We start from the raw sequence: 25,960 nt of genomic DNA on the forward strand, positions 1-25,960 counted from the left end.
GTTGCCATGGACACCAAGAAAGCTGACTTACTGCTGTGTGAAGATTTTTTTGAATGGAAAAGACACACACACACATGCACACACAAACCATTACCACACATTTACTGCCATCATGAACACCATCACCTACTTCTCTATCCACTCACAAAAATCCCACCTCCTTTACTGTTCAAAGAGGATAAATGAATTTTACATAGCTTGCATGCTAACCACATTAAAATGTCTCTTCTGTGCATATAAAGTATTTTCAGATGCCTGCTAGGCTCTCATTATGGCAAGGTAGGAGAGCACAATACGCCATTTGTAAGACAGCAGAGCAAAGAGATAAACACACACAGGGCACAGCTCATTAAAGCAAGTGTTTATCTTTGATGGGAGATGACTTCTGGGCATTTTGTTGTTGGAACAGACGTGAAAATTACCAGCACAGCATTCCAATTTTTCTGTAATGTCTTCATCCCATCAACCCTTTCTCTTAGTTTCTCTTTCTTTTTTTGGCTTTCAAAATTACCAGAAAATGTGAGACATCCTGGAGCTCTGATACATTAATAAAAAGTATTTACATGAGGAAATTCAGTCACACGCTTCCCTTTGTTGGCATCCTCTTTGAACTTTCTTTCTTCCAGTTACACCATTAATGATTCCTATACATCTCCATTACATCAAAAGAACCATTTTACACCATACAAGAGATTATATCGCAGTGAACATTATAAACTAGCCTACAGCATATTATGTCATTGTATGGTGCAAGTTTCAGACTGCATGGTTCCACAGTTATGGTGTGGTGCACACACACAGACTATTACTTTCTTCACTCAAGTGTTATGGTATGCATCCTGAAACCACATAAAGTCTATGCCGTAATTACTGGGCTTGTCAGTCACTGAAATGAACTCAGCGAAGGTGAAATTGACTGTATGCATTCAGAAAGACTACTTACTGATCGGTTGAGTAAATGCATAGCAGGAATGACAGGACAACAATGAGCAGTCTTTGAAATATTGACATTGATTGTCCCATGAGAAATATGTGAAGCTGTTAATTATAATTATGCCCTGAGCAATCCAGAAACGATTAGGAACAATAAAAGAATAAAGACAGGAAGATAAATAATCGTCTGTGTGTGTGTGTGTGTGTGTGTGTGTGTGTGTGTGTGTGTGTCTCCGCCTGTCCCTAATTTCTAATCAGCTCAGGGTATGGCAAGACAAATCATGGGTGTCATTGCAGATGAAACCATAGCTGCGGCTGTCTTGGCAGGACCACGATGTGAAGAGCTCCCTGAAAAATAAATAAATAAAATTCTCTCAGCTGGAGGGTGACAGCAATTCTACTAGTTTTAATGGTGCGGTTCCTTTAAATTAATTTACACAAAACTTGCCCATGCAACATCACATGCGCGGCTTCTGATTGCTATCTCGCTTTCCGTCGTTGAAAAACAGACTGATTTCACAAAACGAGAGGAAAAAAAAGCATGTCATCCTCTGATTGGCCACGTGCAGGCACGTAAAACCACACCAGGTTCGCCGTAGCGGAGAAGTGATCGGCTTTTGCTACAGGTAGTACCGCTCTCAAAGCCACCCTTTTCTCCCTATAGTCAGATGCTGCTCAACTTTTCTTGAGCTTCTTGCCGCTTGAAGGCGTAAAGATATTAACTGGCCGCTTGGTGCAAAGATTCACTGTGGCGAGAGTCCGGTTCTGAAGCGCGCACACATTTCAGCACCCTGGACAGCGCACGGCGCCGCAGTGGCGATGCGTGGATTCAACCGGTGGCTTTCAAGCAGAGCAGCAGTGTGAGGAGACCGTTTGACTGAATGTTACATAAAGACCTCCTTGTGTTCTACATGTGGGGAACGGTTCTTGCTTTCTGGATCACTTGGACTAGTGTTTTCTTTTGTTCTTTGTAACACAGAGTCCGTCGACTCCATCGTGTGGGTAGGCGTGCCTCTGGATGCGTGGTAGACTCCAGGAGCCGTGTTGAGTAGCGTGGAATAGCTGACTGTCAGGCGGGCGGAGTGTTGTTGGGGTGGTGGTGGTGGTGCCTAAGAGACCCTCCATTTATAAGGATGCTGGTGGGAAATGCCTGGAGACAGAGATGACGAGATTTGTCAAAAGGCACTTGAACTCCTGTCAGATCTTTGTTCGAAGGGGGAAGTGCAGAACGAACACTGCCTGGATTTTATCTACTATTTCCGAGATCTTGCCAGGCCACGGTATACGGATTCAGGTGAGGCATCATATGCACGCTCGATTCAAAGATTTGCATTTAATTGAACTGAAGTGAACGCGCACGCCACTTCTTTCACTTAAAATCCATGCACCTAAAAGTCAATAGGTTGTCGAAGCGAGAGTGCTTTCACAACCAATAGGCTTGGAAATTATTTCTGCACCGTTTTTTTCTCACGTTACCAATTATCCCTTTTTTTCTTGCAACGAAAGACGGTGACAGCCTCTCATTTTCAGTGAGAGCCAAATTATAGGTCTGCAATTTGCACTTATTGCCAATCTACATTCACGTCAGGCTGATATTCTGCACGATTCAAAATGTGTGGCATTAGTCCAGTTCATGTTTAACACGTGCACAGATGCCGGCAGTGGTGTGGTGGAGTCACAGAACGACACATCATATAGAGCTGTAGCCTCTAGGGGCTCTGAGTTGCGCCTGTTCCTGCGCTCACCGGCAGCAGTTACTATCGTGCAGACTCACAGTAAGCTACTTCTGTGAAAGTTTAACACATTTTAGTCAGTTTCCTGCCTGAAGCATGCAGACAACGTACAGCATTTATTAAATGGATGCACTGAACTTTGAATAGAACTGTTTTGCAAGGGGGGAAAAGGGTGTCGTTTTTGAAACATTCAGTCACATGTGAAAAATTAACGTGACCAGAGTCACGTTTCATCATTACCAACACCTACCATCTTTATCGGAATGGTTTGCGTGCATGTGTGAGTGTGTCAGCGTGTGTGTGTGTGTGTGTGTGTGTGTCTGTGTGTCTGTGTGTGCGCGCGAAAGACAGAGGGAAAAACGAGGGAGATAAAGTGGAGCGAGACAGCACAGTAACTGCAGCCCTCCACATACTCAATTCATTCTGCTTTCATCAGTTTGCATTATCATTAATCATTCGTCAGCACATGAAAGCCCTTTATGAATTCCAACTCCTTCCTTGTACTGTCTCTCTCTTCACCCCTTTCCTTTCTTATTTCCTCCTAATTTCCTCTATTCCCTAATCTCCCAGCTCTCTCCTCTCTCTCCCTCATTCATCATATACTGTAGGCCCGGTCTGTCTTGTCTTTTCCACTGCACTGACAGTTTGGAAAAAAGGGGAATTGCTATAGTGGAGTTACATATCAGGGTGGCTTGCCTATAAGGTTCAATCTCAGTTCCAGTTTAACCCTTACCCAGCATTACAGAAGGAAAAAAGTAAATCAAAGATCAAGCCCTCAACACCAAGTGAGTAGGGCTTAGGATGGGCTGCAATTTTTGACAAACATTTTGGACATGACATATGTTTTTTTTTGACATGGTCAGTGATACTCAAATAGGGATGTATTAAGATTTATTCATTAAAAAAACTTTATAGTTCAACAAATACTTACATTTTTAAATCTAAAATAAACCAGACTACATTCTAATCCAATCCATCTATTTTGTAGTTTGTGGTTAAAGTTCCTTATAATGGAGATGTAATGAAAACTCAAACATGTCTGGTAGCAGAAGGATACTCAGAGTGATATATTAACAAGTAATATGACCATGCAGTGTAAAGATGAATCAGTATATCTCTCAGATGATAATCAAAATGAATGTAAGCTTGAAATTAATGTTTGGACAATCTGGGAACATGTTTGTTATTGAGAGTTGGATGAGAAGCTCAGCCTATGCCAATCTCATATCTGTCTGTTAAATGCAAAGCTGGAGCCACTAGTCAATTAGCTTAGCTTAGCATAAAGACTGGGGGAAACTGCTAGCCAGGCTCTGTCCAAGGTGTAAAAACAAAAAAGTTGTGGGTTAACAGGGGCAGGATTATTTCTTCGTCAGACTTTCAGCAAATTCTGCAGGTTGCCTGGCACATTTTTGGAAATCACAAGAGTCCAGGAAGTCATTGTTCCTGGGCCAAGATTTAGACTGCGTTCATGTCACATCAGAGTTACAGAAATGACACGTTTCTGAGTTGTAAATAATGTTTATGTCAATATCCACTGGGAAATCTGATTTTTTTCTGAAAGCTAGGATATTGTCAAACAAACATGGAGGCCTAACATCAGTAAAATTCTGTCGGTCAAAGGAATAAACCAAAATTTAACCTCCTGAGTCATCCAATGATGTGAATGGTCACAAGTCGACAACATGGGAAACTTTTTTTTACAATTTGAATGCATTATTAGCCCAGCACATACCTTTTTTTGGTAATTTTTATACTTTGGGTCACACACATGAGATCTAATATGTTCATTATTGAGCTTCAGGGGTTCTGATTGGCTGATTTTGTTACCTTTGGTACAGAGCCAAGCTAGCCGTTTCCTCCTATTTCAGCTGTTTGGGCTAAGCTAAGCTAACTAACTGCTGGCTGTATAGCTTCAAAATTACTCTATAGACCTGTGTGTGGTATCTTTGTACTACTTGGCAAGAAGGGGGATGTGCACAACATTTCACAGTTGCCACAGAAGGATCTAAAGCACTACGGCCGTTAATTGTAGCCATCTAATTAGCTAGACACGGACCATCAGGTCAATGCAACTAACACTTTGTGAGGCTTAAAACCAGCAGTAGTCAGGGCCTTGAGGTCAACCAATCAGAACCATTCACACTGTATGCTATGTTGTGTTCAGCTGTAGAAATGCAGTTTGTACTCAAAGATATATGTTTAATGCAAACAACAACATCTCAGGAGGTAAAAGTTCATATATTGCTTTTTCAGCACTTGCTTGCCTCCTACACTATTGCACCTTTAAAAGGTCCTGTGCTATAAAATCGGTCCACCCTCTTTCTTGCGATGCAGTCTCTGAATCCTTCCAGATGTCTATAGATTCTCCTCCGCCAAGCAGCCCTCTGCAGGCGGCCTGCCAAGCTGACTGTAGGCTCAGTGTCCTCAGATGGCAAGTCCCTCAATTTCTCCACATTATTCTCCCAAATCACACATACTCTGGTATTCACAGAATCTCCAGAGCACAGAAAGGACAGTTTGTCTGAGTTCCTGTGCAAGGCCTTATGACAGCGCCCACACACACACAGAACCAGTCCTGTATTAGGCAGTGCTGTTGGATTTGGAAAATAGGTAATGCAAAACTATTACTGTCAAAATCTTTTGAGATTTGTTGTGACAGATAGCCTTTAAATCTGGTGAAACATATAGTCTCATTTACTGTCAACCAACATGCATGTTAATGGTCTTACAAAATATGAAAGCTAACAAAGTTTAACAAAATTCCTTAGTAAATGTTTCAATCTTAAATGTTTGCTATAAATCAGTGTAGTAGAGCTTGCCAAGCAAAACTGAGTTCAAGATGAGTTCCTGGTTGCAAGATGTTCTTTGATTTTAGTTACACTTGAAAAAAACATGTGTTTTTCTCTTGGTGAGCAACCCTGTGTCTGATATCAATCAGATAAAGCAACATGAAAGACTCAAACCAGAAACACCACGGAAATGGCAAACAACGCTGTGAGTGGAAAGAGATTAGATGTTTCAAAAAATAAATAAAGACTAAACAGCATAATTGCAAACAACAAGCTCTTGCAGTTGAAAATGGAGTGGAATATCTTGATATCAAGGATATTCTATTCATATTGCGAGCAGGAATTAGAAAAAAGAACAAAGATGAAATATATGATGACCATAGAAAATTGTTCACTTGTAACAAATTCGTCATGCCAGTGAGGGCATAGCTCCAGCTCCAGAACACATAATGGTAATATCTTCTGTACTATTTTAATGTATTTATTCAAAATAACAGCACTGCCAAGTAAAAAATTATGCATTTGATTTTATTGTAAAACACTGATGTTAATCATCGTGCTGTTTCAGACACTACCTGTCACTAACACTATATAAATACAAAATATTGGTGATTATTTCAAGCCGCTGGTTGTCTCACTTACCATAATTGTCACTGGAAACATTCATGGTAAATTTGTCGCCTATATGAAAAATACTTTTATTTGCATTCTCTAGTCTGGTAATCGTGCGGGGAACATTTACTTGTTATCGTGCTCATTATTTTTGTTATGATTATTATATTTCTTTATATCAGCCTTCATTTATTTAGAAATCCTGCAGTTTTTTGCCCAATAAAGTGACCCACTGTGCTATACAATGTGTGCATTGCTACCGGGAAATCAATCATTAGTGTCCCTAAATTGAAATGCGATAATGTTCGTCATTACTGTGATTAAAATAATTACACTAATCATACAACTATTACTTTTATTTTGAGGGTTTTTTTATCCTTAGAAAACTTTATCAACATTGACATTCGCCAAATCCCTTTGCTATATTACTGCAGGCAACTAATAGCCTGTTGCACAGTCAGCACATAAACTGGGCGCAAGTCTGTATCACTGCCCTCGCACAGAACGAGGCTTAGCCAATAATAGACATGGTAAGGATGATACAGCAGACTGATGCTATTAAAAACACACTGTGCAGGAGGCTGGACTTTTCAATATCTCAATACTGTGAATCAAAGTTAATATTATAGCAATTAATCAGCGCACTATTACACACAGAATGGTAAGCCCAGACTATACTGCAAAAAAAGTGTCTCTGAATATACTGAATCTTACTAGCATGTGCCATGATAACAGATGTGGTTCATTAACAACAATGAACAATGCATAAATTGCTACTAAATGGGTTTTTCTACTTAAACAAGGTGTACCTTTACCTACAATTTCTGTCCTACCAGGTTTAAACTCCCACAGTTGTTGCAAGGCTGTAGTTCACTTTTGCACCTAAATATCAAAATGACAGTATTATATTATCAAAGAATAGGCTAATTATGCTTGTCCAGAGAAGCATTTGTCTAACTCAAACTGCTGAAGCCTCATTTTATCTTTGGCTGATCAAGAGTTTATTTGCAAAAACAGATAAAAGGCATTCTTAAGCTGAATAAAGAAACAGCATTTTTTTATTGATCTTCCCTTGAGTGCACGATAAAAAAACATGAATTAGGAAAATTAATAAAGTTTAAAATATCTTATGGAACGTATTGATATTCCTTGCAACAAAAGAAAAAGCAGGCCCAACAACAACAAAAAAACATAATTTAGGAAAATGAATCACAGCGATCAGCTTTTTGTAAAAGAATCCTTCATACATTGCCCACATTTTATACAGTAAGTGGAAGGGATCACTATTCAGCCAGTTAGGAGAAAATAAATTATTACAGTGACCAACAGTCTCTTACTCGTTTAATGGATGTGTGGGTATTGTGTTTAGGTAGAATAAAAAAACAATATCTGGCCCTATCCATTCAGAAAAGCAGATGGCAAAACTAGGTGCAAACCATAGGTGCAAATTAATTCAAGACATACAGTGTGCACAAATTGTATGGCAATAACTGTACCCCTTGCTCCTGATGTCCAAATGGGCTGGGCTGGTACTGAAGCTTATTAAGGTTCAGAACAATATGTATAATGCTAGTTATTTTTTCACTACCCATCGTTATTGCAAAGATACAGTCTGTTTTACTTTACCCTCCAGTGTATGTTTGTGAATGAAAGGTACTGCTTCAGATTAGATTTATTTAAGATGCAATGTTCAGACACTATATCAAATCATGTGAACTGCATTCAGTTCTACTGTCATACAATAATCAGCACTTAATAATTATTATTTTTTTACCTCATTAAAACTTACAGCAGAATGTGTACTCCTTTAAAAATTACATGGACAGATAGTCATTTAAAAAAAAAAAAAACTTAGCTGATAGGAGTAATTAATGAAAAGACTATTGTGGACTGCTTCTGAATCTTTGCCTTCATAAGAAACCTCAGGAATACAAATATCAAACATGGACTGCAACCAACAACAAAACAGTGTCATATAGGAAAGATCTTGCTGCCCGCAGCTAGTTTCTTCATCTGCTGACTGCAAATCGATTAATTTACTGTAGCAAAACGAGTTGGAAACAAACAAAAAACTGAGAGACGGGACCTCACAAGCAGCGGATTTGGAATGTATAGTGACCACTTCATATCAGCTACAGAATACAAAGCTTACTGAAATTTATATCTTGTCAATTTATTAAGTCAACATACTTTTATTCTGGTCATTCCTGACCACCTGTTATGACTTCAACTGAAGGTCGTTTAACCTGTTAAACACTCCCATGCCTCTCTCCAGATTATAATATCATTTAATTTCATATATGAGGTGATGTGACATTAACGTTATACTGCCTGTTGCTATGCCGACATTTACTTCAGCAACACTTACCCAGGCAACTTCAGCTGCTAGACTCCAACGCCGAATATAATTCACAGATACAGATTTCGTCCGTTTAAACCCCTCCAAACCTTTGTAGGTGTTCACGGACTCTCCAGAGTAGGATGAGGGAAAGTTGATAGGATAACTGTCTGAATACTGAAGGTCTGTAACGTAACCGGCTGTTTCCAGCTCTATCAAAATCCCAACAGCGTTCAATGTCCAATGACTTATAGTGCACAGTAAACTCCAAAGGCTTGAAATTAACATGAGTGGCATATATGATATATGATATATGATATTACTGATACTTTTCCAGTCAAATTGGTGGCGAAAACAAGAGACACATGATGTCCGGAGCTCTATATCTTCACTACTCTTTACTATCTTTACTACACCTTTATTTCACATCAAAGTACACTTCATTTGACTTGGCATTATTTTGTGGCACCATTTAGAAATCCATTTATTTGTATTTAACATCAATCCCTTTAAGGTTCTGTGTGTTTAGTAACAGAACAGTGAGTTTTTCTCAGGGCCCTCTAGTTTACTTAATGTTTTATCAGCCTCGAACTTTATGCCTTCCATGTAATATGATCTTAAACTCATTTCTCAAGTTTGTAAAGAAACGAGACATTACTTCTGTTTTTCTTTGGGGTTTCAATACAGTAGGTTTTCATATGTCCTATAACTGTAATTTATGTTGCCGGTACTTTATTACACAACACGACCCCTCCTGAATCCTAAATAAGTTAATTTTGTTTTCTGTTATTGAAGTTTTATGCCAATTTATTCAGAAGGGGTGCACAATAGGGATTTACATCTCTCTGGGGTCTATGGTTATTATCACTTCAATACTTTCCTACATATTGAGTTTTAGTTTAAAAAAAAAAAAAAAATTGCTCAAAGGAAAAAACAGCAATCTTCCAACTTTTAAATATACAGCCCTGGAGTCAGTGGGATATCAAACAATAAGGAAGTAAAGAACAATTAAACAAAACCAGGGTTACATGTTTTCCTTTTCTCTCTTGGACATATCATGGAGATATAAATTCTTTTGGTTAAAAAAAGTTTACAAATTTCCTGTTATTGCAAAGAGTCAAAAAACGGACCTGATAACTGTTGTGTTGCAGCAGTTTCTGTGATTTATCAGTCAAACAAGAATTATTTTTGGAAAAGTCACCCACTACTTGAAAACAGAGATGGTTCAGAAAGCCCTTGATGACTGTTGGTTCACACCTTGTCTCCTTTGCCATGGTGACTCGCACACCCTGTGTTGGTGTAAACAAGTGCACTGCAGAAACATTCAGCGTCATGCTTTGAAACCATAAACTCTCACCTGACAGACTGCAAACTGGTGGGATACTCCTGAAAAGTTTTTATACTCCCACTGCTTTTACTCCTGCCCACAAGTAGCCTACATTAACATACTGTACTATGTAACTACTGCCGCAGAAGGTTTAGTGCATGGGTCTGATTGGGCTTTATAAAACAGTTAAATAACACAACCTTAATTTGACCAAACTGTTATCTTTACACAGACATCCAATTTGCTGGTATATGCTTTATATAGTGATTGTGTTGTCTGTTGAGCTAAAATCAACTGGTGTGACTTTGTCAATTTTCTTCTTTCAGCATTCATTTTTTGGTTTGTGTCAATTATGTGATAAAATCAACCTAACCTTTCCTATCTACTTGACAAATAAAACAAGTTGCTCAGTGTTCATTCTGACAAGCTGGCAGTTTTTCACTCAGTGTTAATTTTTTTTTTTTACAATAATACACAGCTGTAAGGATAGATAGCCTATAAAGAGGTTTTAAACTAAGTTTGCTTAATCACTTAAAAACTAGTCAATATTTTTAAATGGTTGTGAATAAAAAAATAGCTCAACTGCTTGTAGTAACAGGCATTTACTTCTGCTGTTGTTTCAACACAGTGTTTGAATACTCTGTTATCAGCAAAAGGACTGAAAATTACAACATGGGGTACTCTTCACTAACGGGGCAGACACGAGGCTGCAGAGGATAATTAAATAAATTTAGTTAATCCTAATTAATCTTGTCAGGGATTCTTTGTCACAGTTAAGAAAACCTCATAGAAACTCCACTGTTATGGAAAGATAAAGAAAAATGATTTTTTACCAAGCATTATTTGTAGAAAGACATTCTTCTACTGTGACACCACTGGTGAATGAGAAACCAGCCTAGCGTTACTGTTATTGTAGTAAAACTATGATGAAATATACATCACCTAATGATAACAGCTGCTATTGATGGTGATAATGTGGTAAAGGTATAGCCCTGAGCATGCAGGAAGCAAACTGAATTCACTGTCAGATCCTTATTTCCTGTCTCTCTTGTTACCTTCTCAGATATATCGGTGAGTCTGTTGTCACTGGTAGTGACTGCCTGTGGCTTGGCACTGTTTGGGGTCTCCCTGTTCGTTTCCTGGAAGCTCTGCTGGATACCATGGAGGGAACGGGGTCTCTCCCCCACCACCAAGGAGGCCCATGGGCACCTCAACCCCACCCTGAGCCCTCTGCCCTCGCAGCTGGCACCCAGGCAGCCAGTTTACACAGCCGTGGACCCCCCGGTGCACACCCGCCGTGAGTCGTCACAATGCTCCATCGCCAGAGAGCCCACTCCTGTGGCGTCGGTGGTGTCAGTGGAGGCCGTGTCACCACCACCTGTGGTCATGGCCACACCAGAGGCAGCTATGAAGATCAGTCACACATCTCCAGATATCCCACTGGACGCCCAGACTAAGAGTCGGGAAAATGGGGTTCACACCAACCCTCGTATTCAGAGACAGACCACCGAACCCCCACCCTCTGAAATTGGGTCAGTATAAGATTTTTGATGTTGTCTTAGTAAGAACGACTATACTGTGTCTCAGTTCAGATACTTCTGTTAGTACAGTTCCATGTAGTATACCTGAGTGTTGTATATATTTTGACAACAGGGTTGTGTGCATGGCCGTTATGCCCTTAATGGAAGCTGAGGGATCAGGTGGTGATAGTCAGGTGTGGACATCATGGCATATTAGCAATAATTCAATTGAAACTAATGAATTAACCCATTAATATCTTCTATCTGACTACATTATAGTGGTATTTTTTTTTGGACCATTGAGGTGTCCAGCATTTCAGAGACAATTCACACAGCATTTTGATATGTCCAATGGCCTGATTTAGATTCTGGTTGCTGCAATAACTTGGCAAGCACATGTGAAACACTTGCTTTAGGTCATGAAAAAGCAAACATAATTTGCAGGTCTGTGATAGAAACGTAAAATCTGCTCTCCTGCACGAGAGCTTGTCACACACAGCTTTCTGCTTTGTTATATTCAATACATGGGGCACACTTTGTCCTGCATTGGCATGCTATGTTGGCACTGGGTGTAAATTGTGAGGTGCAGAATCATCCAGTATTGTAAATGCCAAAGTGCCTTTCATTCAATCCATTGATGTTGTATTGTAATGTTGTTTTCCGCTGCCAACAGACAAGGGTCTATTCGCAGACATATGAACCGGTCAAACCCAGACTTCAATGTGGCCCAGTTCCAAAGGCAGGACTCCCTCACTGGAATGGGGCTGGGTCTTGGTCGCCTGAAACCTGAGCTCTACAAACAGCGCTCCCTTGAGGGAGATGAAGGCAGTCGCAGAGGTGGGGGCTGTGGGTGCCTCCACTTTATTCTCAAATTTGACTGTGACCTGGAACAGTTAATAGTTAAGATCCACAAAGCAGAGGATCTTCCGGCCAAGGACTTCTCTGGTACCTCTGACCCTTATGTTAAGATCTACCTGCTCCCCGATCGTAAGACCAAGCACCAGACCAAGGTGCACCGCAAGACGCTGAACCCTGTGTTTGATGAGGTCTTCCTGTTTCCCGTGGCGTACTCTGAGCTTCCCACACGGAAGCTGCACTTCAGTGTCTATGACTTCGACCGCTTTTCACGCCATGACATCATTGGCCAAGTGGTTGTGGACAACTTCCTGGATCTGGCAGATTTCCCCAGGGAGACCAAACTCTGCCGGGAAATCCAATACGTCTCTTCGGTAAGTCAGCACTTATGCTCAATATGCTGTCATGTTCATTTAGATATGCCATGTTTTTATGAAGTCTGATAGATTTGCTGAAACTTTTTGGAGAGCTTCATATTCGGCTAACATTTAACTCCTTCATTCCAGCACACTCTGTCTCTCACTGACAGTAAAAAGTATAAAATAAAGTCAACTGCTTGTTTAAACACACTGGGCCGTCAGCTCGGAAAAGAAACAAGAAAATAATTAGTTGGTAGGTAAGGTCGATAGGTCTCACTTTGAAGAAGAGGATTTCTGTGTCTCTCGCTGCTGGTGAGATGGAGAGTCTTGTCGCTGTGAGTATAGTATCTGTTCAATACAGGACATAGCTTCCTTCCCCAGTATTTTACTGCACTACAGTAGCCATTACCATCAATACATCTCAGGCATCTGTACTCGTAATGACTTTTATATATGTTTAATACCCCTCCTCAATATTAAAAACATGTATTGATGTTCTTAGTATGCAACCTCAAAGGCAATGTTTGCCATCTGCAATAAAATGGAAGGAAGAGGAAGAGATGTTGAGGCTAATACAGCCATTAATAAGCAAGACAAAGCCTGCCTGTTATGTAAGCATGTTTTAGTATTTTATACCAGTCCATAAGCCACAAATTGGTGCATAATAATTCTTCAGAATGCAGGTGTTTAAGGCTAATATTTCCCTTCAATAGGCCCCAAAGACCCCTGATTTAATATGTCTCCCCCCAGTGTTGAAATTAAACATATTCCTCATTGTACATGACAGCCAGTTGAAACAGGTGAATTACAGAGAGACATTTTTATAAGGAAAAACATTAACTGCATCTACCACCACTACTTCTATCTACATTCAGCACAGTCTGTTGGGACCACCCATTTTTTAAACATATGCAAATTAAATCCAGAGCGAGATTGCCTAAGGTCAACAGGATTTAAAGCCCCTTACATTGTTGACTATGTGTGTTTATGAGAGAGGACCTCACATTGTAATGCATTGTGTCAGTGATGTCAGGGAGGGTCCTCACAAGTATAGAAGTACATACTTTAAGGTGAGGTCATCAATGCGACTATTTCTATGCTTTTGTCACTCCCACACAAGTCAGAACTCTTTATGTTTTTTACTGTTTCCTGTTAGCAAGGCCTTGTACAGCTGGAATATAGCTGACAAATCTATTGTGTTATTGAGAATATGCATCAATATTTATGATTATATGTTTCCAGTGATTGCTTCATTGACAGGCATCTCAGTGTGTGTGCTGTAATGTGCAATTGATCCCTTTCCTCATGGCATGCTTAAGTGGCATTAATAAGACTCCTTGCCATTGATTGCTGCAGACAAATCATCCCAGGGAGGTCAGTGAAGTACGATCAATGAGGCGCAGGTGTTGTGGTGGGTTAGGTTCCTGCGCCCAGTTATATCTAGTAACATTTTACGTGCCAAAGTAATAGCTGGAATCTTGATTGAAACATGGCGACCATGCTAAATATAGTTCCTGTGAGGCAACAAACAGTCAGTTAGACTGTAAACTGTTATAGATGTTAACGATAGACAGTTTGGCTCATCTTTCACCTTTGTTTCTCTTCCAAATAAGTTTGTGGGGTTTGTTGACTGCTCGTGTTTGTTTCCCTGTTGGATCTATTTTTAGAAATGTTCAAGCATACAGAAATGTGAGCAACAGCTGTTATATCTGTTATAATGTAATCACAATTTGTCGAGCCCAGATAAGAAACCAGAAGTTTTAATTTAGTACTGCAGGGTTTCTGAAAGAGAACACTTTGGTTCTTGCTGAACTGCAATGTCATCTACCTGGCACAATTTAGCAAAACATGAGTCAGTTCTCCAGTATAAAAAACATCATGGTACTACATATCATGAGCAGCTGTGTGTCTGGCTCTTGTGGATCTAATAAGCAAATCGTCCTCTACTTCCACTGTTTTCTGAGTGCCCTTCTGCTCTTTCTCTCTCTGCATATGCAAATAAATGGTCTGCACTGCAGCCATTTCATTTTAATAACCTGATTTTCTTGTGCCGTACTGGTCCACCTGTCAATCTAGGCTACCCACCGTAGAAATGTGATGTATGTAATTTAGCCAGTAAAAGAACCCTTTAAACTTGTTCTTTCATACAGTGTAGAATAGCTACATCATGTAATTTTCATTTTCATTCATTCAGAATAACTGCTCCACTGTGTATAATTTTTGTGCATGAATCTTTATGCCAGATGGTAGTTTTACTTTACAGAGCAGAAATACATCTGAATGGCATCTGTTGAACATGTTTTGATAGTAGTAAATTTACGTAGCAGCTGCATAATCATCTAGAATTACTTAACTGAGCAGATCTTGCGCATCTTGTTCTTTTACCAAAAAGAACAGATCATATTCTACAAGACAGCCTCAACCAAAATGTGAATGTGAATCAGTCACATTCAGATCATAAAGAAAATGCAATATAATTGTACACGGGTATTCTGTGGGATAAAGTTGTGCAATACTGACATATTTAAACAATTTCCTTGTATTCTAATGTCATCATCATAGTTTAAAACTGGACTTTTTAATAATACAGTTTCAAAATCGCTGTTAGTAACATGTAGTTAAAATTGATTCCCTTTATCAAACCTGAAATTAAATTTTGCAATTGAAAATTTGAAGGGGAAGGGAAAATATGTGTGTGTGTGTGTGTGTGTGTGTGTGTGTGTGTGTGTGTGTGTGTATACACAATTTATACACACACACACACACACACACACACACACACACACACACACATATATATTATATATATATATATATATATATATATATATGTATATGTTTGCAGTGCTACAAACCACAAGAGGGCTCACAAAAGGAACACATCCATAGAGTTATACTTGGCTACACACACATAATGCAAGCAAGTAAACCTGCTAGAGGCAAAACTTGGAAAAGGCAGTATGACATGTTGTCAGTATTCTTTTGTTCCAAGAAAGTAGTGTATAGTATAGTAAACTTTATAATAAAGATAGGTACTCTGCCTTTGGTCATACTTGCATGTCTCTGCCCAGTTGTAAGTAGAGCTCTCCTGACAGTCCTAGAAAAATAATATCTAACGAAGCAAAGCAAAAACAGGCAGCTGCAAGGCAGCCACAGATAATGGCAAATGTCTGACAGGAAGCAAAGCAACGCAGGAGTCGTCTGTCAGGCCGCTAGTTATGAAGAACCTAGTCTGACTCAACAGATGTAGTCTGTTGGTAGAAGTCTGGCATTCTCCTCCCCTCCCACAATCTCCCCTATCTATTCTTCAGGGGCACTGTCTCTGCATCCTTGGCTTAGAGCCATCCAAAACCTTTCTTTAATTGATTTAAAGAAATACAAACACACCACAGTGTTTCCCTTGTCCCAGAATGAGAATAGGTGCAGCCAGACCAGAAAAGTGTGGCTATGTGATACTATGAAGAACCAGACAGCCAAGTAGAAATAGTCTTGGCCATTTGGCTACTAGGAATTTATATATATATCATCATAGTGTATTTTTGTTTCACCAGTGGAGGTATTTACGTTGATTACTTTAACAGTCATTTTAAACCCAACTATGATCTTTTTTTCTAACGATAACCAAGTAGTTTTCTTGCTTAAGCATAACCAAGTAATTTGGTTTGGATTCACAAGGTTAACCACTAGCTCCACATGCTTAAAACTGTGACTGTAGTGGAGTGAAGTTTGACGTGTACAGCAACCAGTGCATTAAAAAGTGACGGCAGTCCGTATGTGACAGGTTGGGAAAGAGAACAGGTCGTTGAAATAATGCCTTTTTGGTAATTTTTTCCTTCTTATTGATCTTGAATTTGGATGTTTTTGTTGTTGTTTTTTAAATGTAAGTGACTTCACTGTTGAGCTTAATTTGTCATTTGTGGCATGGTGCATATCTTCTATTCTGTAGACCACTGGTTGCAGCAAATATCAGCCTGTATAGTGTGCTCAAGACCATTAACAGCTTCCTACTCATGGCCTCTAAAAATACTTGTGGCCAGAATATTTCTCTCTCTCTCGCTCACACACACACACACACACACACACACACACACACACACACACACGAACACACGCACACACACACACACACACACACACACACACACACACCAACAACCAGTGAATGCTGAAAGCAGGTTACATGGATCGCTCCAAGATTCTCTGCCATAGACTGTATGAATTATGGACACTGTCTCCGTGACATCACCCATCAGTTTCGGATAGCCGATGTGAAGATCAATGTGGGCGGCTCCGGCTGTTGCCATCTTGGCAGTGCCTGACTCCTCCAAACCCCCGGCTAATCCAAAAAAGAGGTGGGCAAAGAGGTGCAGTGTGGGTGAGCTGAAGCAGGCCGAATGAAGCCTGGAAACATACTTATTTCTGCTGTAAAGTTGGACATTTTAACATGACAGTCTATTGGGAGTGATTCGCTTTTGCAGCCAACCTCAAATGGTGATTCAGTAGAGATTCTGACACTTCTAATTTGGCTTCATTTTTCAGCCTTGGAGATCGCTACACTTCACTGAAATACCATGTAGGCCATGTCACACAGTACACAGTCCATATATATGATCATCATATCCACATTTGGCATCCATAAAGTCAGCAGCTGTGTCCCACTTTCATGATGCATAAAAAGTTTAACTGGGTTTTGAGTATATAAAAGAGACAAATTTGTAATTATATAATTTATAAATAGTTAATTACATCAATAATCAATAGTTCATGGCCTTTTATCAAAGTGCTCACAGGAAATGGAGCAGATACTCACAACCTGAATGACTTTAGAGCCAACTGCATTAAGATTTTTGGGGGGGAAAAAACTTTGGAGAAGCAGTTAAAAATGTTACTTTTAGTTGCAGCTGTTGTTGTTTGATTGATGGTTTTTAGCACTCATCTTGTGTTATGTTCTGATCCCAACTGAACTCAGCTTGGCTCAACTTTATTGACACAGCTCTTTAAACACAGTTGGAAAAGGAAAAGAAAAACTAAAATTAAAAAAATGATTTGATCATGATAAAATGCCATATTTGTACAAACAGATGAAGTGCACCAGTTTCTGGTAAACTAACTGCAAAAAATGGCAAACTATGCTTCTGTATAGTGTCAGTATGTGGTGTTACTGTGTAGTATGTAATGGAGTCATTAACAGCTTGAGGAGCAGAAGGATGACACATTTTGAGTGCTCTCCCTGTGCTTGTAGTTCTAAGGTCACAAAGTGTAAGAATTCTTTTTCTTTCAGGCTTTAGTCTCTAATGAGCTCTGTAAGTTCACAGGGGCAATTACACCACCTTAACACCAGTTTGACAGATTAATAGGCACATAACGGGTCATGTAGGAGTGGGTGAGTGTTTGCTGTTCCAGCACACTCAGTATTGTGGTTTGAAAGGTAGAGAGGCATGCTCAAATACAATCTATTTGACATCTCGTAAAACAAAATATAGCAACAGTGCTTTTCCCCACTAAACTAACACTTACCTTGAAAGCTAAGGCCTATATGAAGACAATGAAAAGAAACAACATTGTTTCTAACATTGACATTGGATTTAATCAAAACAAAGTTATCTAAAAGAGAAAATAAATGACAAATGTGTCATAGGCATGAAGGGTTTTAGTCACTGGATGTCTTGATCTTCAGTTATCAGAGAAACAAGCTGAGCCGACATTAGCGGCAGCTGCTGGCAAGCCAGAGACCGCTGGAGAAACAGAGATCATTAAAGTGAAATGGCAGTTTAAATCACTGGGTCCATTTGTTTCGGCGAGGAGGAGACCTCTGTGCATAATTCAGCTCCCAGTAAAAACCTCCTGAACATCTGGATCTTAAGTTATCAAAGAACAATACTGAACAACAACCACTGACGGAATTCTGCAGGAGAAACTGACTGCAATGACAACATTGCTGCGTCTTTTGTTATGTTTTGATTGAGCTCCCTAAGGGCAGAAAATTACAAATTGCACATTTGGTACATGGCTTTCAGTTCTAAGTAGGTATTAATTTATTAACTTAGCTGATCTGGAGTCTAGAGAATATGACATGAAGATGTTTGGTCTGTCAGTGTGTCAGATACAAACTTGAGGGAAATTGATATTGACAAAATTATTGATATTTTTTAGTGTAAAATCTCAACCTCTGCTTTTGTGGGGCAGTGCTGACACTTCTATTCTTTATGATTGATTGTTCATCACTGTTACCCAGTTGGAATAGAATGGTATGTGACAGGTGGCGATGGGGACCAGAGATTCACAGTAGGAGTGCATTCTCACACCGTTCTCACATTTTCAGTTTTTTCATTAGCTTTGCTTAGCGTGCACACACACACACACACACACACACACACACACACACACACACACACAGTTACATTGCTTAATCTCAGACATTTGCAGAAATACCCTCATAAACAAGATAACGATCTTTGGACACCACAGAGGTGCAGTAGGGCGTTTTATATCTGATACTGTGGAGCCCATTTGTCATAGCCACCTCACTGATTCATTGACTTAATTGATATGATAGGATTATCATTAAGTCATGATTGCTAATGGGATTGGCCATATGGTTTGCTTCACTGCTATTTTCGGCTTGTTTGGCTCTATCATAGACAGATGGACGATGTGCTTCCATTTAACTCCCACTCTACGAAAGTGAAGCCAAAAAAATCAGGATACGGGTGCTGCCATTTTGTACTGGTGGCGTCATTTGGTCCCAGTCTGTGCAGTCGTGATTGGATGGTGAAGCTGTGGTATCAAGGTCCCGCCTTTACACTTCCCCGACCAATCATTGGTCAATCACTGCTGTCAATCATGACATTACACCCCCAATTTGTAGCACCAAATGCTTAATAAAACCAAACTGAGCAGAAAAAATAAATTTTTAACAAACATCAGCAAGATATGAAATACTTAATATTTATTTTTATTACGTAAACCTTGATTTTTTTGGTTTGGCCCATATCACATTTTGGTTTCACTTAAGGAGAACTGTCATGTTGTTAATATACTAATATTAATATAATGTATGTATTTGTTTTATGCTTTTGAAAAGAACAATGGCAATACAAACAAGTGTCTTACTATTAAGTGTGACTTATATTTGGTTTTATTTATCATTCTGATTGATAATTTTGAAAGTGCTGGAACATAAAACAGTACAGCGCATGCAAATTGTGACATAAGGGATAAAGCTTGATCATCTGAGACTTGCAGTGTGACATTCGACCTGCAGGCATTAAATGCCATTTGTTGCCTCAGAGGGATTCTGCAGCGCATGAAACACAGCCCTAATCGCTCTCTTCCCACACCTGTATCTTGAGTGTGCACAAAGACCATGGGCTGTGAAGCGTGTAAAGCCCACAGGATCCTTCTGGGATGTGGAAGGCATTTTCTTGAGAGATTGTCACTTAACCAATCCTGCAAATTAAAATGTCTTATACCATGGTCTTGATGAATACTTGATCCTGATTGTAATAAAAGATCCATGTCAAGATACAAGGCGATTCAGCTCTCAGGAGGGGAAGTCTTAAACTCTTTTTTATTCTCTGCCTAGCTTTCTTTTTCTCAAACTCACTCTCTCTCACACACACACTTACAGATTGCAGATAAAAACAAGTGCCATATCACAAAAAAGGACATTCATGCCGAGCAATGCTGACACTTCGAATAAAGGGGCTGATTCCCTTTTAAGAAGAAAGAAGTGTGTGAGACACAGTTTTTTCAGAAAGAGAGAGAAAAGGACATTAAATATTATGTCTTTTTTTAAATCCTGACCTATTTTCATAATTAAATTACAATTTAATTAAACTTCTTCATACCCTGCTAAGCCAAAAGACTTATGTGTTATTAAGCATATTACTGTGCTGTATCCCATGCTCTCTATTTAAAAAAAAACAACCTAATATTTATTTTGAAAACGAATCCACCCCCTTTCTTGTATTAGGCTCCAATCATAAGTAGTATACCTTTTTTCAGAAACGATTTTTTTTCACACAATGAAGTCCAATCAACCGAGACCCATTACCTAATACACTCTTCTGCAAAAATGAAATGCCATGACCATTGATCCCTCCTTCTAGCAGATATCCAATAGACCTGTCTCTCTTCATTAGTGGACAGCAATTACAATTCTGTCCCCTCCCTTTCAGTGCACTAGCTAAGTGGTCAACTGCAGTTAGTACTTAACACACATTGTACTCTAGCTAAAAAAAACATCTGGCTATACTAAACAGCTCCAGCAGAGGGCACTGCAAAGTGTGTGTTGCAAACGTGACTAGCCTAGCATACAAATGGAACTATTTTACAAATGTGAAAGCCTGCTTGACATTATTTACAAAAAGGTTCCTATTTGTTCTTTATAATTCAGGGTTTTATAACAATTTGAGGCTTGTTCAATCTACTTTCATCTCCCAGTATATTTGAGAAATTAGATGTGATCATCTCATTATCTCAATCACAGTTAATGGAGCAGCTCTGAATAGCAATGTGACACCATTGATGCTTAGTTCTCAGGTTTTATGTTCACACACAAATCAAACACACTGAGCTTTTCTTTCAGATTGATTACACTGGAAGTTAATAACAGATGACACCTGATTCAAAATACCAATCTTCCCAACACACCACCAGATCAGCGAGAGATTCTGCTGTAGGAGGAGCTGTCTTCACCAGACATGTTTGTGCGCTTTCCTGGTTCTCACTTCTCTGGTGGAGTTATTTTGAGAGCAAGTGATAAGCGAGCTTCTGCTTTTCTGCAGCTCAACAGAAGTCTCCATGTCGGGCAAAATGTGGGAGGCTTGTATTTGACAGAGGAGGGTAGAAAGATAGGTTTCAACTCTGCAACCAAATGTCAGATAGCCATGCCATTATTCTTCACCTTCAGCTGGTGTAGGTTACAGTGATGAAAAGCAGCAGAAATAGTGCCATTAATATCGTTTAAAGGGTGGCTGTCAAGTTTCTTTTATCAATATAAAAGCAATAGATACTTAAAAAATAGTAATATATCCTATAATATCAGTATAAATTATGAGGCTTATGGTAGAGTAAGTGTGTCTTTGTGCTATCTTGCAGGACAATGTGGACCTCGGGGATCTGATGTTTTCACTCTGTTACTTGCCCACTGCTGGCCGACTGACCATTACGATGATAAAGGCCCGCAATCTCAAGGCCATGGATATCACTGGTGCATCTGGTAATTAAATTCTGATGCTGTCTATTACTTAAGAGCCTCACTGGTATCCTGAATGAAAATGAACATTTTCTGTTTATCCCTCTTTCATAGATCCGTACGTGAAAGTTTCACTAATGTGTGAAGGTCGCAGACTGAAAAAGAGGAAGACATCGACGAAGAGGAACACACTGAATCCAGTCTATAATGAGGCCATAGTCTTTGATGTCCCTCCAGAAAATATAGAGCAGATCAGCCTTTTGATTGCAGTGATGGACTATGACCGGTAAGGAATGTTTACAAAGCTTTATATAAGTCACACAGTATTTTGCATTACTTTTCCATGAGTCATTTTTAATTAAAACTTGCCGAAGGACAAAAAGGATGAAGTATTTTAGTGGAATGATTTAGTGAACTCTGACGCTTTCTCTCACAGTTTCAGTTTTCACACTCAAGATGTAATCCATCATTATTTTTGGAGCAGCTGGTGCTGTAGGTCATTATAAAAAAACTGTTCCCCTCTCTCCCCTCTGCACCTACAGTGTGGGTCATAATGAGGTCATCGGTGTGTGTCGAGTTGGCAACGATGCAGACAGCCTCGGTCGAGACCACTGGAGTGAAATGCTCACATGTCCTCGAAAACCTGTCGCCCACTGGCATCCTCTCGTTGAGGTGAGTTGACTTTACTGTGATGGGTGCGACATGTGTTTCCATGCATGCACGAGGACTTGCTCCTGCTAAACCTAATTTGCTATGAAAACTGTCACAACTGCTCTTACACATGTTGGTTTAAACCCTCAGGCAGGAATATTGTTGCAGCTGATAAAATATTAGAGCAAAGCCTAACTATGAGTCTCATGCAGGAACCAACGTACACATTTTCTTTTTTTGTTACAGATACAAACATAAATGTACAAGTTTACAAAACACATTCCTTACAGATACAAAACCCTGTTTTCAAGAATGTTGTTTTTGAATTAAATACAATTTTATAGTTTTGTTAGTACCCTTTGTTTTCTCCACTCTAGCCAAGATAAGAAAATAACATTTCATTCTTATAGTCCACAAGTTGTTTGTCCCATGCAAGGGAACAAACATTTTAGATTTGAGATTTGAACATAAAAAAACACACCTTATCGTAAAATCATATTTTGATTATTTATTCTTATATTTATATATTAGATTATTCCATGTTTCAGCTGGGTTTTTGATTTTCCTGTAACAGCAGCACTGACGTTCTGGAAGATCACATTTTTACCTTATTTAGGTTGATTTAAAAGTATGTCAGTTTCGCTACTGCTGAAATTCTTCTTCTAACAGCTCTTTTTTTGTTCTCCAAATGTTGGGCATGTCCCAGAGTATTTGCATACAGCACAACACCTGTCCTTAAAAAGTATATAATGATTACGTGGGATTTATTATTTAGCACACCCTGATAAGTGCAAATCTAGATGGTTAGGAAAGTTTTTTGAGTTTTCATATTATTCTCTTTTCACAACAAAAGAACAAACTAAATGAAATGAAGTAGATGCTTACAATGTGCTATTACCAGACTCTCAGACCTGTGCCCAATTCAGTAAATTGCCCTAGTCAAGAGACAGTCAATGTAAAATAGTTTTTATGTTTGTTGTTAAGTTTCTTAACTTTTGGAGGCATATTTTCAAACAAAAAGTGTGTTGCAAAGTGAGTGAAAAATGCTTTCCAGGGGACGATATTTGGCACATTGCATGTTAAAAATAAAGTAAATACACAAGATTACTCAAGTCAAATAAATGGATCACTGACATTTATGAAAAACAAACTATTTTAAAGAAATGAGCAACACAAGTATTTTACAGCCAGGCTGGTGAGGCCTGTTGGATGACAATCTGCAGCAAGTGTAAATGAACAAGTGATTAAGCTTATCACTGCCCAGTCATTAAGGCACAGTGGGCTCATTAGTATGCACTGATACAGTAGTGTGTTGTTACAATGAGGCTGTGAAAAGATTTTTGGTCAGCTGTTATAGGAATATGGCTGCAAGCTACTGAACATGAAAGAAAAAAGTAAAAAAAAAGGGGGGAAATCTGTCTTTTGAGAGAAGCCATTTTGATCAGTTGGTAAAAGTAAGCTGAAAACCTGAACATGAAAGAACTGAAAGAACATATCTGGATTTGATGGCAGAAACATTACTGACTCTAGAAGACATCACATCTTGTGCTAAAGTTACCATGCACAGTAGTGGAAACATCTTTTTTTTTTTTTTTTTAAACCAAAAGGCCAGGTTTAAGCAGGTTTAAGCAGGTTTAATTTAGTAGGTCTAGAGTGTTTGTCAGTTCACTCAGTCTTTGTCTGTATCTTCATTCTTTGTTCAGATTCAACTAGCAAGGGAGACAAAGTAGACAGAGCTCTGACATGATGACATGGGGGTACATGTTTTTATAGACGAATGCATGGGCAGTTCATGTTTTTAATATGTGGTGAATCAAATAAATGCAGTTAATCTATTATCTACTCTTATAAAAGTCTTGCAATCATTGCTTACTGTTTCTAAAAACAACACTCAAACATCTCCCTGGGTTAACAAAGTGACAGCAAACACCAGATTTATCCACTTGGCATTTTTCCTCACTATATTTGCATTTTTTTCTGCACTGTGACCGCTATTTTTGTAGCTTCATGCCCAAAGGATGATGCTCAAAAAGGTCCTGAACACAGCGAAATGACAAGAGAAGAGAAAATACAGGCAGATGGTAGGGTCTCTACCGCCACACAGTCCAATAGGTCATAAGTAATGATTAAGAGGGATTCTTTTTGTATGAGTCTATATTTTGTTTTCCTACATAGTATACATTAAAGATTTACTGGGAATTTGCAGAAGAGTGGCTGATGCAGAGATAAGAGGGACTATAGAACCGAAACTCTGACAGCGGAGAAGAAGTCTTGCTGAGAAGTTGAAGGATGGCTTCTCTGACCTGTGCACTCAGCTTGGAAAATTGGCTCTTTTGTGTGTATTTGTGTTCACATCAAAGGCCTGCGTCTTCCGAAATACAAAGAGACAGTGAGAGTCGGAGGAAATTGAGCTTGTTAAGTTTCTTTCGAGTATGTGGTACTTTGAAATCTTCATTGGAGCCTCAAGAAACTCCATTTATTATTTACTTCCTCACTATTCAAAGTTGTTCTGCCTTCACAAGCCCCTTATCCCAACAGCACTCTCGAAACTGTAAAACACTGTGGTCCCAACATGCCAATAGCTTTCAGACGCAGGTGTATTTACATGCTTACTTGCCAAGTAAGCCACTTTAATATTTTTGCTTGCAGTTGGAAAACAAAAGTCACAGTAGCGCAGCTTAATCCAATAAAACTGACTGGATACATAAATAAACTGACTGTACAAAAATCAAATGGGAGGCATCCATTGTTTGTTTTACTGCCCAATTCATAACTGTAGGTGGTTAGTTTGTCGGTTCCAATAGGGAAAGCTGGGATTTTGAAAAATTGGCTCTGGTTTTATTTGATTTGACTGTACATCTGTTTCTATGACTGTGTGAGAGACAATATTCAAACTATTTTTACATTGTTTCTGTTTTACTCTTCCTTGCAGTACCAGGGGAATGCAGGTAGTAGCCAGGGTGGATCCTGTAATTCTCTGAAGACACCTCCTTCTCCGTAGCCTTGAGCAACACTTCACAAAAGAGCACGAGTCAACCTGAAGCCTTGGCTGTACGTTTGGACAGTAGTGCTGCTGGGTGCTGCACACATATGGTCCTAAAAGAAGAATGCAGACATCGATAAACTACTGTGGAAAAGAGAGACACAAACTGTCTAGAGCCCCGCTCAGTTGGATCAGTTGCATGTTGAATGACCACAAAGATGGATGTTTTCTTTTCTATAATGTTCCATAATAAAAAAAACAGGCGTATGCAGACATTTTAAGTCTGTGCTATTCCTGGGTTTATACAGTAGTACCTGTTTTTTACATAGTCTTGTTACTTGTTTTAATGAGGTGAGTCTGTATTTGCACAATGTACTTACAACCAGTTGAACTGCCATAATGTTTTTTAATTTGGTGGTGAATCGGTGCATGAGGTCATGATTCGATGGGATATCTTCTCCTCGTTTGTTTGTTTCCGTTCTAATTTTGGGAATAAGATGTGTCGTTCTGTCGGTTGATGTATAGTGATGGTTGATTTCTAGACAAAGTATCTGTAGGAAAAATATGTTAAATGTTATCAATAAATATTATTCCATTAAAAAACAACAGTGTTGATCTTTGCCAGTTCAATTTGTGTTTGCATTAGTACGTTTCTTGCACT

General features: G+C 39.1%; 1 protein-coding gene across 1 annotated transcript; it reads left to right on the forward strand.

Annotated features, from left to right (window-relative positions):
• Window positions 1-1,540: 1,540 nt before the first annotated feature.
• On the forward strand, window positions 1,541-25,960 carry syt9a (synaptotagmin IXa). Its single transcript, XM_059359286.1, has 7 exons — window positions 1,541-2,227; window positions 10,796-11,264; window positions 11,926-12,481; window positions 21,569-21,689; window positions 21,780-21,951; window positions 22,208-22,337; window positions 25,249-25,960. The coding sequence occupies exons 1-7, from the start codon at window positions 2,080-2,082 to the stop codon at window positions 25,315-25,317; spliced, it is 1,665 nt and encodes a 554-aa protein (XP_059215269.1). The 5' UTR covers window positions 1,541-2,079; the 3' UTR covers window positions 25,318-25,960.

The sequence above is a fragment of the Centropristis striata genome, chromosome 2 (assembly GCF_030273125.1).
Source record: "Centropristis striata isolate RG_2023a ecotype Rhode Island chromosome 2, C.striata_1.0, whole genome shotgun sequence".
Lineage (NCBI taxonomy): Eukaryota > Metazoa > Chordata > Actinopteri > Perciformes > Serranidae > Centropristis > Centropristis striata.